This window comes from Coniophora puteana, assembly GCF_000271625.1.
Source record: "Coniophora puteana RWD-64-598 SS2 unplaced genomic scaffold CONPUscaffold_1, whole genome shotgun sequence".
In the NCBI taxonomy this organism is placed as follows: Eukaryota; Fungi; Basidiomycota; class Agaricomycetes; order Boletales; family Coniophoraceae; genus Coniophora; species Coniophora puteana.
This window is the reverse complement of record NW_006913053.1, coordinates 2,681,631-2,693,558: the sequence shown is the minus strand read 5'-3', so window position 1 is coordinate 2,693,558 and position 11,928 is coordinate 2,681,631. Positions and strand designations below refer to the sequence as shown.

Genomic DNA, 11,928 nt, shown 5'->3' with positions numbered 1-11,928 from the left:
TTAGCTGATGGTGCGTTTTCCTCGTCCATCCTCTAGAGCTCTAACCCTCATTCACAAACAAACACCCTCTCGTCTCTAGATTGCCATGCCTCCTATGGCGTTTACGGGAACCGTCACCAAAGTCGGTTTCATGAACAAAACTGCCACGGTGACGGTCTCTCGCTGGATCATCCATAAAATAACCGGAAAGGTGCGGTCTACCTTCACCCAATAAACCGTGCAACTCATAGGTTTAAAGCGCATTGAACGAAGCACGAAAATTCTGTCTCACGATGAGAAGAATGGTCAGTACATCTTGCATGACTGTCACACATTGATCCAACGTCTCGCAGAGCTTCGTTTGAATGATGTTGTTAGCATACGGAATTGCCCTCCTATATCTGCTCGAAAGCGTTTTCGGTTGGAGAAAGTGTTGCATAGTCCGGAGGGAGAGCGCGAGCTTGCGCATCGCGCCCAAACGATGATGGCGTCAAGTAGCTCTTAGAGTTGAGTTCAGGTGCGGCCAATTCTATGATATTTTACCAGAGTCTCCATCCTCAATGGGTCACGAAGTTTTAGAATCGCAAGCATTGGTTGTAACTATTTTACCTCACTTAATCACTAAACGTCGACGCTTTACAATCTGGCACGCTCGTTCGGTAGAGTTCATTGGATTCCCCATTCCGGCGTGTTCCAGGAGTATTATGTTTGATTCATCCTTGGACTTGATTCCGTTTACTGGCCCAAATGATGTGGATTCACACTCAGGAGAGCTCTTATGCTCGCTGACTTTAGACCCTCTCTCCACTCTGGTACGCTTTCAAGGAAGAAACCGTATGGAAAGGGGGTCAAGAACGGAAAGCTGATGGGCATATTGGATATCTCCTAGCACATCGGTAGCATTTGTAATTTGCACACAGAGGGCACCGAGGTTTTGCAACACTTTGCCATGCACCCAAATACCTTGCCCTCGCTTCCGGATCTATACGCCTTGGCAGTTCAAGCTGACTCTTTACGGAGTGGGCTATCGTTTGCTGAAGGTTGTCCTTTCACCAAAATAGCGTGTTGCATTGACTTTGCAAAGAGCTTGCTGTTCCATCTGGGCGATCAATGACCGACGCCTATTCTGAGCCATCCCTCTCATCGTGCTTTCAAGAACCATATATTCGCCAAAGTTTATGCCTTCACATCCTTTCGTCTCTCTTATCAAAGCTCAATAATGCAAGGAAAGCCTCTGAAATCTGAAACCAGTAATAGTGATAGGTACGCACCATGGCTACAGGATGACGCGACAGCGCAAAACGTATCGCATAACCATGCAGGTATGTCTGCACTCACACTGACTGCCACGACGCGTCCTCCAGTAGAATAACATGTTCACGACGCGCTTTTTTAGATGAAGATGACAATAATCCATGCACATCAGACCTCTTGGGTCGGGATGCTTCTTATGAGTCACTTTCATCAACGGTATATACCAACAAGATTAGCTATTGTCAGAGATACGCTTATGCCTTATATCCCAGCAATCTTCCATCTACTCAGGACTAGAGGACATTACGCAGGCCATAGTCGCGTGTCCGGACGAATGTGAGCGTCATATACCCACTTTATCTTTGAGGTCTCACCTGTGGGTGGCGCAGATATGTACCCCCGTGCCGACACTTCCAATGCATTGACTGAGCTTTCGTCGTCCAACAACTCCTCCGATGTCTCCAAATTGACACATGCAAGCCCTCCAAAGACTACGCCTTCCTCCGCCGGTGCTGCATCTCCTCGCACAAATCAATCATCGCTCGGAAAACGGAAAGCGACTGAAGATGACAGCCTCGGACTTGTCACTTCGCCTTCAAAGTATCCAAGGACTGATACAGCCGATCGAGAAGGCGTGCATGTCATTGTGAGTCTGCCCTCTCAAGTTCCGATCATGATATTTACTAGTCCTGCGTTGGACCTGGACAGGCACACAACGGAAACCTCCAGAAGGCATTTGACGCTCGATCAATCTGTTATGGCGTGCAGTGGCTTATCGCAATGCTCCATACCAATGGGAGGAAGTCATATAGTGACATCAGGATACCCCTTCTTGATCAGATGAAGGGTACCAATTGCGACGTCGCACCCGATGCAATCCGTCAGCTTTATGGTAAGCTTACCGAAGGGAGTGAACTCCAGAACACAGATAGTTACTTCGCGAAAGAGAGGGCGGTCACGGTATGAAACGATCCTTGGTGCAACATTGAACTTGTCACTCATGCATCCTCAGTCTCCTTGGAAACAGCTAGACCTGGAAGAGGATTATGTTTCCAAGGTCGAGATATTTGAAGGCTTTCATCGACAGTCTGATGGCTGGTACGGTGGTAAGGTTCGCTTCTTATGCACGCTGAAGGAGAACGAATCCCAAAAGCTACGCCCCTCGACGTCACCAACAGCCCGCTGGAAAATCATACTGCAGCGTCCAGAGACTGGACCATCGTCGCGCTTTACTAGGCAGTTCGGGTCAAAAAACTTCATCCGCGTCCGTATCGAGAGGAGGTTCCTCAGCCACTCTGAAGAGCTTCGCCACTTTTTCTCCCAGAGATTTTTGCTTTGTGGCGTCATTTATCGCGCTTTCTATGCCAAGGACGGAAACGTGTTTCTGGTTGCTACCGATGAAACAGCTGATGGTTCCCACCACTTACCACTTCATGCACGAAGCATTCCTCCCCCATCCCTTGCTGATTTCTTGAGCTGGCACAATCCCATTCGCTTCAACGCAGGACAAGTCAGTACATCGGCTCGATATGAGATCAATACTGATGCTTGAGCGTAGACGCTAGCTAAATGGACAGCTAGGTTCGCATTAGGCTTATCAAACTCAGTTCCGGGCCTGACGCTCGAACAGTACAACATTTTTGAGCTACCCGGTACGCATTGGCGCCATAGACATACAAGCTCACGCAGCTGATGTTGACCTTCGGCAGATACCCCAGGGCCTTCGGACATGACGGATGGGTGTGGTTATATCAACCGGGCTGCAATGCGGAAACTAAGGGAGATACTTCCGCTCGAGTCAGTTCCGACTGCGATCCAATGCCGAATCGCTGGCGCGAAGGTGAGTCCATCTTCCTGAGTCGAATTTAGTCACGCATTCAACCCTCATCAGGGCTTACTACTCATGCATCCCGACGATCGCGAAAACGATGCTACTGAGCCAAAAGTTTGGCTCCGTACATCTCAGATTAAGATTCGATATCCATCCGGTCAGTCATTAGCTTCTGGGCAACGAACCATTGATGTCCTTCGGACGTCACATATGAAAACGCCTTCAAGACTATCGCCCGAGACGATCATTAATCTAGGAGAGAATGGAGTACCTCATCAGATTTTTGTTGACCTCTTGAAGAAAAGCCTGGACGAAAGCGTTGATCCACTTCTCTCCTGGGAGGGTCCCAAGGCAATGGAGCAGCTGTGGTTCAACATATCACAAGTGGGACGAGTTTTTGCGGCGCGGTTAAGTCGGGAAGCTGGAGGAGAGGCACGAGTAATGGGCTACTCGGCCGGGGATCTCGAAGACGACAACGAAGAAGACCTCGACCCCGTCGACCCTGATGCACCGAGATCGGCCGCATGGTGGGCTGACGAGATTTCAGGGTGCCCATCCAGTTTGGAAGAAACAGCCATGGCACTTCTCGACTCTGGGTTTACGCCCCAAGAATGCCCTGTTTTACGGGATAAACTCACCGCTGTCGTCAAGTCCACTGTAGACCGCCATGTCGCCCGATACAAATTGGACGTTCCGATGTCTTGCATTGCATGGATGGTGCCCGGTAAATATTTGAGATTGACTTGAAGATTGTTTACGAGGACTTTGATTAGATCCGTTTGGAATCCTTGCTCCGGATGAAGTGCACATCAGATCTTCGCAGGATAATCTCTTGCAAAAGGATGGCTCAAAGGCTCAAACGGTTTTGGGATCAGTGCTGGTATGGGCTTGCTAAAGTTACTATCACGACACAACTAATGACCATTTTGGTGATGTTCGCAAAGCTCACCCGTCACCCTTGCAAACTTCCTACAGACGTTCAAAAGGTTGGAGACTTTGCCTGCCCAACAGTGAACTGCGGCTGTTTGACGATGTTTAGGTTACGGCAGTCCAAAGAGGAGAACTCGCGGGTTACACCGATGTCATTGTCTGTTCTATTCAAGGTGACAGGCGATTTGCGGACTTATTGGCAGGCGGTAAAGTTGTGTCTCCTCTACCCTCATACTATGCTGATGGTAAACATTGTTTATAGGAGATTACGACGGCGATAAAGCCATAGTAATATGGGAACCTACTATCATCAATACGTTCCGGAATGCGGACCTGAAGTTCTCTAAAGCTCCGGAAGACTTGATGTCCCACTTTTTAAAGGAGAACATAACTGTTGAACAGTTTCTGGAAGGAACGGATGCGTCGGGCGCTGGCCTGGTGCATGGAATGCAAATCGCTCTTCTAGCTGGACTGGAAGATAGTTCTGCCGTTGGGAAATACTCGAATTTTCATGACATTGCGATTTATGAGCTCGGGTACACGCATGAAACGACTATTCGCTTGGCGTATATGTATGTAAAATCTGTCTTGATCCCAACACCTACTCACGATCACTAGGTTTTGTAATGTCCTCGATGGTGCCAAGACGGGGCTGCGCGTTCGTCCTGAAGTGTTCACATTGGACTCAGCCCGGTTCGTTTTACGGACACTCGCATGGAAAGAAGTCAACAAGTCTCGAGGCGTCTCAACCGCCGCATCAAACAGTTACCCTGCAAAACGGGCCCTCAATACCCGTACCTTCGTCATGGATGTTCTACTTCGCAAGGGAAAGGAATATCGTGATCAGAAGCTCGCTGAGATGGAAAGAAAGATGAAAAGCTTCCTTAGCCGAAAGAGAGATGTTACACTGTCTGCGCCATGGGAAGATGCCCAGCATCGAGCCAACAAACTTGAGCAAAAGTACCCAGGTCAAAGCAACCCACTGCGAGAGGAGCTCGACATCATTCAACACCATGTCGAACAAACGTACAAGTTACACAAGGAACGGGTCGATGAGACTTTCTCCGAGAAACCCATTACCCGTCGCCAAGATATTCTCCGCTCTCTGTCACAGCAGCTTGCATCTCTTCCCAAGCCTGAAGACTGTCTGGTGCTTTCAGCAAAAGAAATAGCGCGGCTCAGGGCCTCGTGTCTGTATTTGTACGATCATCACAAGAGCGGCAAGGGCTGGAGCCGGATCCCATGGGATCTCGCCATGCGCGAGCTCAGTTGCATCAACTGCGAAGGAACAGGCAAGCCGGTGCAGGGCTCCTTCTATGCCAAGTTTGCTATGAAACAGTCGTTGTTGAAGGATTAGATACCATATACATCATCACAATATATCAGCACGCATTTGTATACCCATATATATATAATATCATCATATGCATCATCTTTTGAGTATATAAATCGATAAAGGGGGGAAATCTACACCAAATGCGCGGACGGCGGTGCACTTGATTATGCCACACGGTTTTACAACCTCAAAAAGAGCGTAGCGACACGTGTAAAACGGCTGCACACTGGAGACTAACTCGACGCTTGACTCGACGCGCAGTGCGATCGATATCTGTATCTATGCAGTGTCAATATTAATCGCGAGTCGCATTTGCATAGTACTATAGCTAGTACTTGCAACATCTACTTGCATCTATTTGAAGCTTCGCACATCGAGCTCGGACTGACTCCTTGATTGGTAATCAGTATTTTCTTACCACTAGCCAATTTTGAGATCGATCTACATAGGATGCATCGCTGTCATGCATGTCATGGCCCGCGTCGGAAGAACGTTGGCTCAGTGATGCAAATGGAATTTGTCGCAAAGTTCATTCAGCGGTCGCAATCAGTCGCAATGGATACTGGCGATTCCGTTCAATTGCAATCAGTTGCAATCACCTTGGAACGTAATTGCAACCGATTGTGGCTAACACTCAGAATTCTGATCGAAATAAACTTTGCGACAAACTCGATTGACGGGCAACGGAACCATCGGCGCGCCATGCACAGGCATGTGGTCTTCTGATCCCAAAATACCGTAGCTACTGGTATCTGCCTGGGTCGTAATCTACTAGTAAGTAAGTATTGCGGTGCCCATCTGATTTCTTTCTTGCATCTAGTCATGGCACCCCTGACAATTGACTGGAGTAAAGTTGACCAACCTGACCTCGTCCTCCAACGATTTGCAAGCAGGCGATCGCAGGTATATGGAACCAAGGGCATCGTGGCTTCATCTCAACCACTGGCCACAGAAGCTGGGCTAGAGATCCTAAGGAGAGGTGGAAATGCAGGTGTGTCCCGCCCTCCTTTAGTTACGCAATCTTCGCTAATATGCTTCCAATATATAGCCGATGCAGCTGTGGCAACTTCGGTAGCTCTGAACGTTACAGAACCCAGTTGCTGCGGTATTGGAGGGTTCGTCTCCTAGGTTTATAGGCCATGAGCCTGCTTTGCTCAGAAGTTGTTTTAGGGATGCGTTCTGCCTGTTCTATGATGCTAGATCAAAGCAGGTCAAAGCGCTTAATGGGTCAGGCCATTCTCCCAAGAAATTGACTTTGGAATACCTTCGTTCGCGAGGCCTCAAAGGAGGCTCCATACCATTGACAGACCTCAACTCCGTCACTGTCCCTGGTAAATGCCGAGCTGGTTTTGGGCACAGATGTCCGGCTGAAACCAATTTCTTTCAGGTGCCGCGGCAGCTTGGGTAGATACCATTGAACGATTTGGAAGCGGAAAAGTAAACATTGCCGACGTATTCGAGCCTGCAATCAGGCTGGCCGAGGAAGGGTAAGAGCAAAATGTCAATCTGAGGCATTTGACCGATCTTTGGCAGGGTGCCTGTTTCTGAGATACACAGCTACTCTGTAAGCTTTTTCTCTTAGGTCCAAGTTAGAGCCGCTTGCTTAGAATGAAAAGTGGCAACGTTCAGAAGGACTCATTCGACATGCCTCACCAAACCATGATGAGATGCTGTTGAATGGAAAGGCTCCGCTTCCGGGTCAAATCATGAAGTTTCCAAACCTTGCTAAGACATTCCGCGCTGTCGTAGAGCAAGGAAAAGACGGATTCTACAAAGGGCAAGTCGCAGAAGCAATCGTCGAATTGATAAAGAGCAAGGGTGGCGTAATGGAGCTAGAAGACCTGGCAAGCCATGAAACATCATTTGTGGAACCTATCAAGTACACCTACGCCAAGGATGTGACAGTCTACGAGGTCAGATTATCGTTTGATATCTCAATATCCAACCTTACATAAAATTCTGGCTAGTGTCCACCAAATGGCCAAGGTTTGCCAAGATACTATGGCAAGATTCTCCAGTGACTGACACCCGAATCAGGGTTAACCGCTCTCATCGCCCTTGGGATCTTGGAACAAATCCAGGAAAAGGGCAAAATGAAGCCTCTCTCGGAGATGGAGCACAATTCGCCCGAATATCTCCACACCTTAGTTGAGGCTATGAGGTCAGGCATTTGCATTCTCAGCAACCTGCTGTATACCTGACCCACTGTTCAAATTCAAAGACTTGCATTCGCCGGTAAGCTTGAACGTTGTACATGGCGCATAAATTCAATTTCGCGAGTGAAGATAGTCGATATTATGTCAATGACCCTGCTTTCAATCCGGTTCCTATCGAGCAACTGCTGAGCAAGGTAAGTGTCCCCACGAAAAAAAATAATCTGACACTGATGCATAACGTTGCGTAGGAGTACCTTTCTTCTCGAGCAGACCTTTTTGACCCAGCGCGCGCAAATCCTAACATTGTTCATGTGAGTATAGTGAGTCAATGCATCCCAACTTGAATGAACGGCCCGGCAGGGAAATCCAGTCAACTCGTCGGACACGGTTTATTTCACTGGTAATTAAGTCGTACTTCAGACATCCTCATAAGCCTTTGCTGAGCCCTTTGAAAACAGTGACTGACCAATGGGGCAATGCCTGTAGCTATATTCAAAGCAATTATGCTGGTAAATCCTTCATCACTATTTCAGCTTCTTGATGTTGACTCTTAATAGGTTTTGGAACGGGAGGTACGGACCACTGCGTTACCACGTACTGAGTAACTCATCGTTGAGAGAGTTTGTTAGCCATTCCCAAGGGCTGCGGGTTTACTCTGCAGAACCGGGGTGCAGGCTTCGTCCTCCAAAAGGGTCACCCTAATGCGTTAGAGGTTGACGACAATGCCATCGCCTATTCAGATTGATGCGCTGACTTCTCCCACCTCGCCAGGGAGGGAAAAGGCCTTATCATACAATTATACCTGCGATGGCAACACGAGGCGAAGATTTATTCCTCTCTTACGGCGTGATGGGCGGGTTCATGCAAGTAAGGTGTTTGCTTCCTGTTCTTTTAAGCTATGGAAAGCTCAATTACTACTCTTGCAGCCTCAAGGACATGTCCAGGTCCTGTTGAATATGCTTCGCGGGTTTACAGCGCAGGCAGCGCTCGATGCTCCACGGTTCTGTATATCTCCGGGCACTCCCAGCCCCGATGGCACAGACGACGTATTTGCCGTGGTGAATAGCGAGGTATACTTTGAGGAAGGCATATCCTCTGAAACAGTATCTAAGTTAAAAGGTAAGAGTTCAGTAAGGAGTGTGACAGTTCAATGACATTTTGTATCTAGAAATGGGACATGATGCCCGAGTAGTCAGTGGCTTCGGGAGGGGAATGATGGGCCGTGGCCAGATCATCCAGAGGATTGTAGACCAGTCCGGCAGATTTGTCTGGGGTGCTGGCTCCGATCCTCGCGCCGATGGCCACGCAGCAGCTCAGATATGACCAAGGCACCTTCGCCATGAGATGCCTGGCGATTCGCTTTGTATTGAGGAGTGGGCATGATTGATCTACATTCTTCTTTGCCGTTCACTGCCCACTTTAGCCACGAACCCCAAATACATTAGCTTAAACACTGGAGATTCATTGATGGTTCTTACCCGCTTGCTGGCTGCGATACTCTCGCAAAGCTTTAGTCTTGTCCGGCCCCTCGATTTTCCCCCATCCAGACAGCGGCACGACGATGGCTGTGAGATTATCTTCGCTTCCCATCTCCTCTGCGAATGACAGGATACGTCTGGCGGCGGTTTTCGGATCAGGGGCGTTATGCGCTAAGTCGACAACTTCATCGTCAGATACAACCGAAGAGATCCCGTCCGATACGAAAACCATGTATGCCCAGTCTTCGTCTATTTATTCTAGCACCTGAGCTTCTGATCGCGTGCTGCAAGTCGAAATGCCGCACCTTCAAGAAGGACGGTCCGTACTTCGGGTTCTGGTGTGACCCCTGAAGGCTTCCACTTGAGATCACCGATCCTAAGCTTTTATTAGGAAGTTGTTGCGAGAAGCAGGCGAAAGTACACTCACGCTCGAGTATTCTGCAAAGCACCCATCCATCTAAAAGAGAGTAACTCAAAATCAGGCGGAACGGAGAGAAGCAGGCTCATTTACCTGGACTCGCCGAAAGAATCTGTGATGAGTGCTGAGCCCATCATTCGCCTCAGTCGAATTGCTTCTATCCGGGCATCTGGGTGGTGTCTCTCGGTCATCGGCAAGACCTTACCGCCTTTCGTAGATGCGAGAAGGATGCGGGTGTCACTATCTGCGCATTCAACGGTTTCCATTAGCGAGGGATGATAAGAGAACAAACCCAACATGTGCAACTGTCAATGCCAGCCTACGCGACGCGAAGAATGGCTTTGGTGGGTAATCAAGAGAATGGAGGATCGCAACAGATGCTGTCGAGCCACATTCTCGTGCTTCGCTCTCTATGGATAACAGCCTATCTGATTTGCTGTGAGGAGTGCATACTGGTTTTTTGGCGGTGATTACCTACCCACTTCAAAGAACGCCTGGGTCGCTCGAGCCTCCAGGTCAAGAGGTGGTGTGTTCTCGGTTTCATTCATCCAAGGCGCGAGAGCGCCGCCCTTGAAACGTTTGAAGTAGCCACCTTGATCCTTGATCCATAGATATAATTCGGGTATGTGAGCTTTGTCTACAGACTCGAAGAGACCGTGCAATTCTTGACGAAGGTACTGGGATACAGTAGAGCCTCCATGACTTGGATAAGTCAACGAAGAGAAGTGATAGAGAGGAGAAGAGGAGCAGACCCATCGTATAATCCAACAAAAACAGCCTGACGCGCGACCAGCTCTGTTATGCCACCTGGATTCCAGCTGACCCCAAGTGTCTTTCTGAGGCCAAGGCGAAGCCCTTCTGGGTCTAGAGAGAGTGATGCAAAGGCATAATAATCTTCCTGGTAGCTGTTGATTCGTGAGTTTGATCATTGCGTGCAATGCCGAATAAACAAGCCTTCTAGCACCCCTCGAGTTTGCTACCCCCATAATTGTCGGCGAATTGAGGGGAACTCGGCCAATGCCACCTATGTTAGATCCAAGTCAGAAATAAAGACGATATGCTACGAGAACAGCCGCGACATGCCTGTTGTAGCAAAACGGATGTAGTCATGATAGGACCGAGACTGAAGATGAGAGCGCAGTGACCTGAAGAAGGGGTAGGAGCAGGAGCGTGTGAAGGCCATGCAATGGAATTTCGGCCAGCATCGCCTCTGAGCTGCTCAGCAAAGTAATGGGGGCGAGAGCGCTGTCTCGCTGCGCTAGGCTGGAGGATGCTCGGGTGAGGATGTGTTGGTTGGTACAGTGCTGGCGTTGGGAATCAAGAGGAATCAAGGAGAGTACGGGTCCAGACCCGATTCCGATGCCGCGTCCTCGCGAACGCTCGGTGCTTGTCGACGTCACGACTCGAAGGCGCGGACGAGCCGGAGGCTTTGCGAGCTTCTCGCACCGTAAGTATTATTCACATATAGTAACAGTTACACAAGCATCATTTGGACTTGACATAGCAGCTGTGCACCGCTTATTCACTACAACAACGTTCCCTTTCTCCTCTTCCAATGGGGGCAAACCAGTCGGTGCCCAAGATCACAGCACAAGATCGTGCAGTTCTAGAGTGGGTTTCTCCTCTCTGAACCTTGGCCTCATGGTGATATCAAGCAGTCGCGAACCCGTCATATAGCCTCAAATTACAACGCGATAAGCTCAGACAGTATCAGAAGCAAGTATGTATATGCGACATAACGATCACCTCTCACCCTGCTTTAACGGGATTGTGTTAGATACAAGGTATCCTTGACCGAGAATATGAGATTGCCAGGCTCCATCTTGCGGCCGGTCACAAAGAGCGTGCCACAGTAGCCCTCAGACGCAGGAAGTATCAGCAAGGACTTTTACTCAAGACTGATGGACAGCTTGAGAACCTGGAACAGCTCGTACGTCTTTCGGGTTTGTCCGTGCCTTCTTCCTAAGTGTCGCGCAGGTATCTACTATCGAATTCTCGATGATAGAGGTATCAGTCTTGCATGGCCTCAAGCAAGGAAACGATGTGTTGAAGCAAATACACAAAGAAATGAGCATCGAGAGCGTTGAGAAACTCATGGAGGAAACCGCAGAAGCTCGGGAATATCAACAGGTAATGACCTTCGCAGCCTTGGCCGTCCGGATCTGACTTCGTTCAGGAAATTGGAGAAATTCTGTCTAATCGTCTAACCCTTGATGAGGAAGACGCTGTTCAGGCAGAACTCGCCGAACTTCAAGCCAATGCGGTGCGTGATTCGAAACCGAAGCGATTGATACCATTTCTCAGATGTCCGCGCAGCTCGGGGAGCGAGAGGTACCTCAACCAAGCGCCGAGCTACCATCCCCACCGACCATGCCACCATTGGATGGCCCCGAGGAAGACAAAGGTGAAACGTCGCTTGCCCCCCCTTGCATGGACCTTGCTAACCCACTATCATCAAGTTCCATCACGGCCAAGGGAACGAGTTCGAATTCCCGCATGAGGGTAATAAGCATGCGCAGATGCATTCTATAGTACTTCACTTAGTT

The 11,928-nt window shown here is 49.1% G+C and overlaps 4 protein-coding genes across 4 annotated transcripts; all 4 read left to right on the top strand.

Moving 5' to 3' along the window:
• The first annotated feature begins 46 nt into the window (after positions 1 to 46).
• On the top strand, positions 47 to 927 carry CONPUDRAFT_95732 (uncharacterized protein). The gene is made up of 3 exons (XM_007765319.1): positions 47 to 190; positions 239 to 496; positions 553 to 927. Exons 1-2 carry the CDS (start codon positions 86 to 88, stop codon positions 482 to 484), a joined length of 351 nt encoding a protein of 116 aa, XP_007763509.1. The 5' UTR covers positions 47 to 85; the 3' UTR covers positions 485 to 496; positions 553 to 927.
• An 8-nt stretch (positions 928 to 935) lies between these two features.
• CONPUDRAFT_115565 (uncharacterized protein) lies at positions 936 to 5,393 on the top strand. The gene is made up of 14 exons (XM_007765318.1): positions 936 to 1,301; positions 1,376 to 1,449; positions 1,506 to 1,569; positions 1,623 to 1,879; positions 1,942 to 2,193; positions 2,246 to 2,743; positions 2,792 to 2,885; positions 2,943 to 3,073; positions 3,125 to 3,788; positions 3,838 to 3,944; positions 4,009 to 4,050; positions 4,104 to 4,200; positions 4,257 to 4,566; positions 4,613 to 5,393. Exons 1-14 carry the CDS (start codon positions 1,199 to 1,201, stop codon positions 5,349 to 5,351), a joined length of 3,432 nt encoding a protein of 1,143 aa, XP_007763508.1. The 5' UTR covers positions 936 to 1,198; the 3' UTR covers positions 5,352 to 5,393.
• Positions 5,394 to 6,152: 759 nt separating this feature from the next.
• CONPUDRAFT_95727 (gamma-glutamyltranspeptidase) lies at positions 6,153 to 10,682 on the top strand (the record flags this gene model as incomplete). Its single annotated transcript, XM_007765317.1, has 27 exons — positions 6,153 to 6,321; positions 6,379 to 6,445; positions 6,501 to 6,661; positions 6,718 to 6,817; positions 6,864 to 6,894; positions 6,947 to 7,243; positions 7,298 to 7,316; positions 7,368 to 7,491; positions 7,552 to 7,565; positions 7,616 to 7,680; positions 7,735 to 7,797; positions 7,847 to 7,886; positions 7,945 to 7,995; positions 8,044 to 8,058; positions 8,116 to 8,198; positions 8,258 to 8,353; positions 8,413 to 8,605; positions 8,655 to 8,903; positions 8,965 to 9,213; positions 9,270 to 9,340; positions 9,392 to 9,421; positions 9,476 to 9,622; positions 9,675 to 9,810; positions 9,861 to 10,084; positions 10,135 to 10,289; positions 10,339 to 10,408; positions 10,468 to 10,682. 18 exons carry the CDS (start codon positions 6,153 to 6,155, stop codon positions 8,807 to 8,809), a joined length of 1,743 nt encoding a protein of 580 aa, XP_007763507.1. The 3' UTR covers positions 8,810 to 8,903; positions 8,965 to 9,213; positions 9,270 to 9,340; positions 9,392 to 9,421; positions 9,476 to 9,622; positions 9,675 to 9,810; positions 9,861 to 10,084; positions 10,135 to 10,289; positions 10,339 to 10,408; positions 10,468 to 10,682.
• Positions 10,683 to 10,937: 255 nt separating this feature from the next.
• CONPUDRAFT_44283 (Snf7-domain-containing protein) lies at positions 10,938 to 11,882 on the top strand (the record flags this gene model as incomplete). Its single annotated transcript, XM_007764247.1, has 5 exons — positions 10,938 to 10,993; positions 11,060 to 11,102; positions 11,160 to 11,312; positions 11,360 to 11,512; positions 11,559 to 11,882. The coding sequence occupies 5 exons, from the start codon at positions 10,938 to 10,940 to the stop codon at positions 11,880 to 11,882; spliced, it is 729 nt and encodes a 242-aa protein (XP_007762437.1).
• Positions 11,883 to 11,928: the final 46 nt, after the last annotated feature.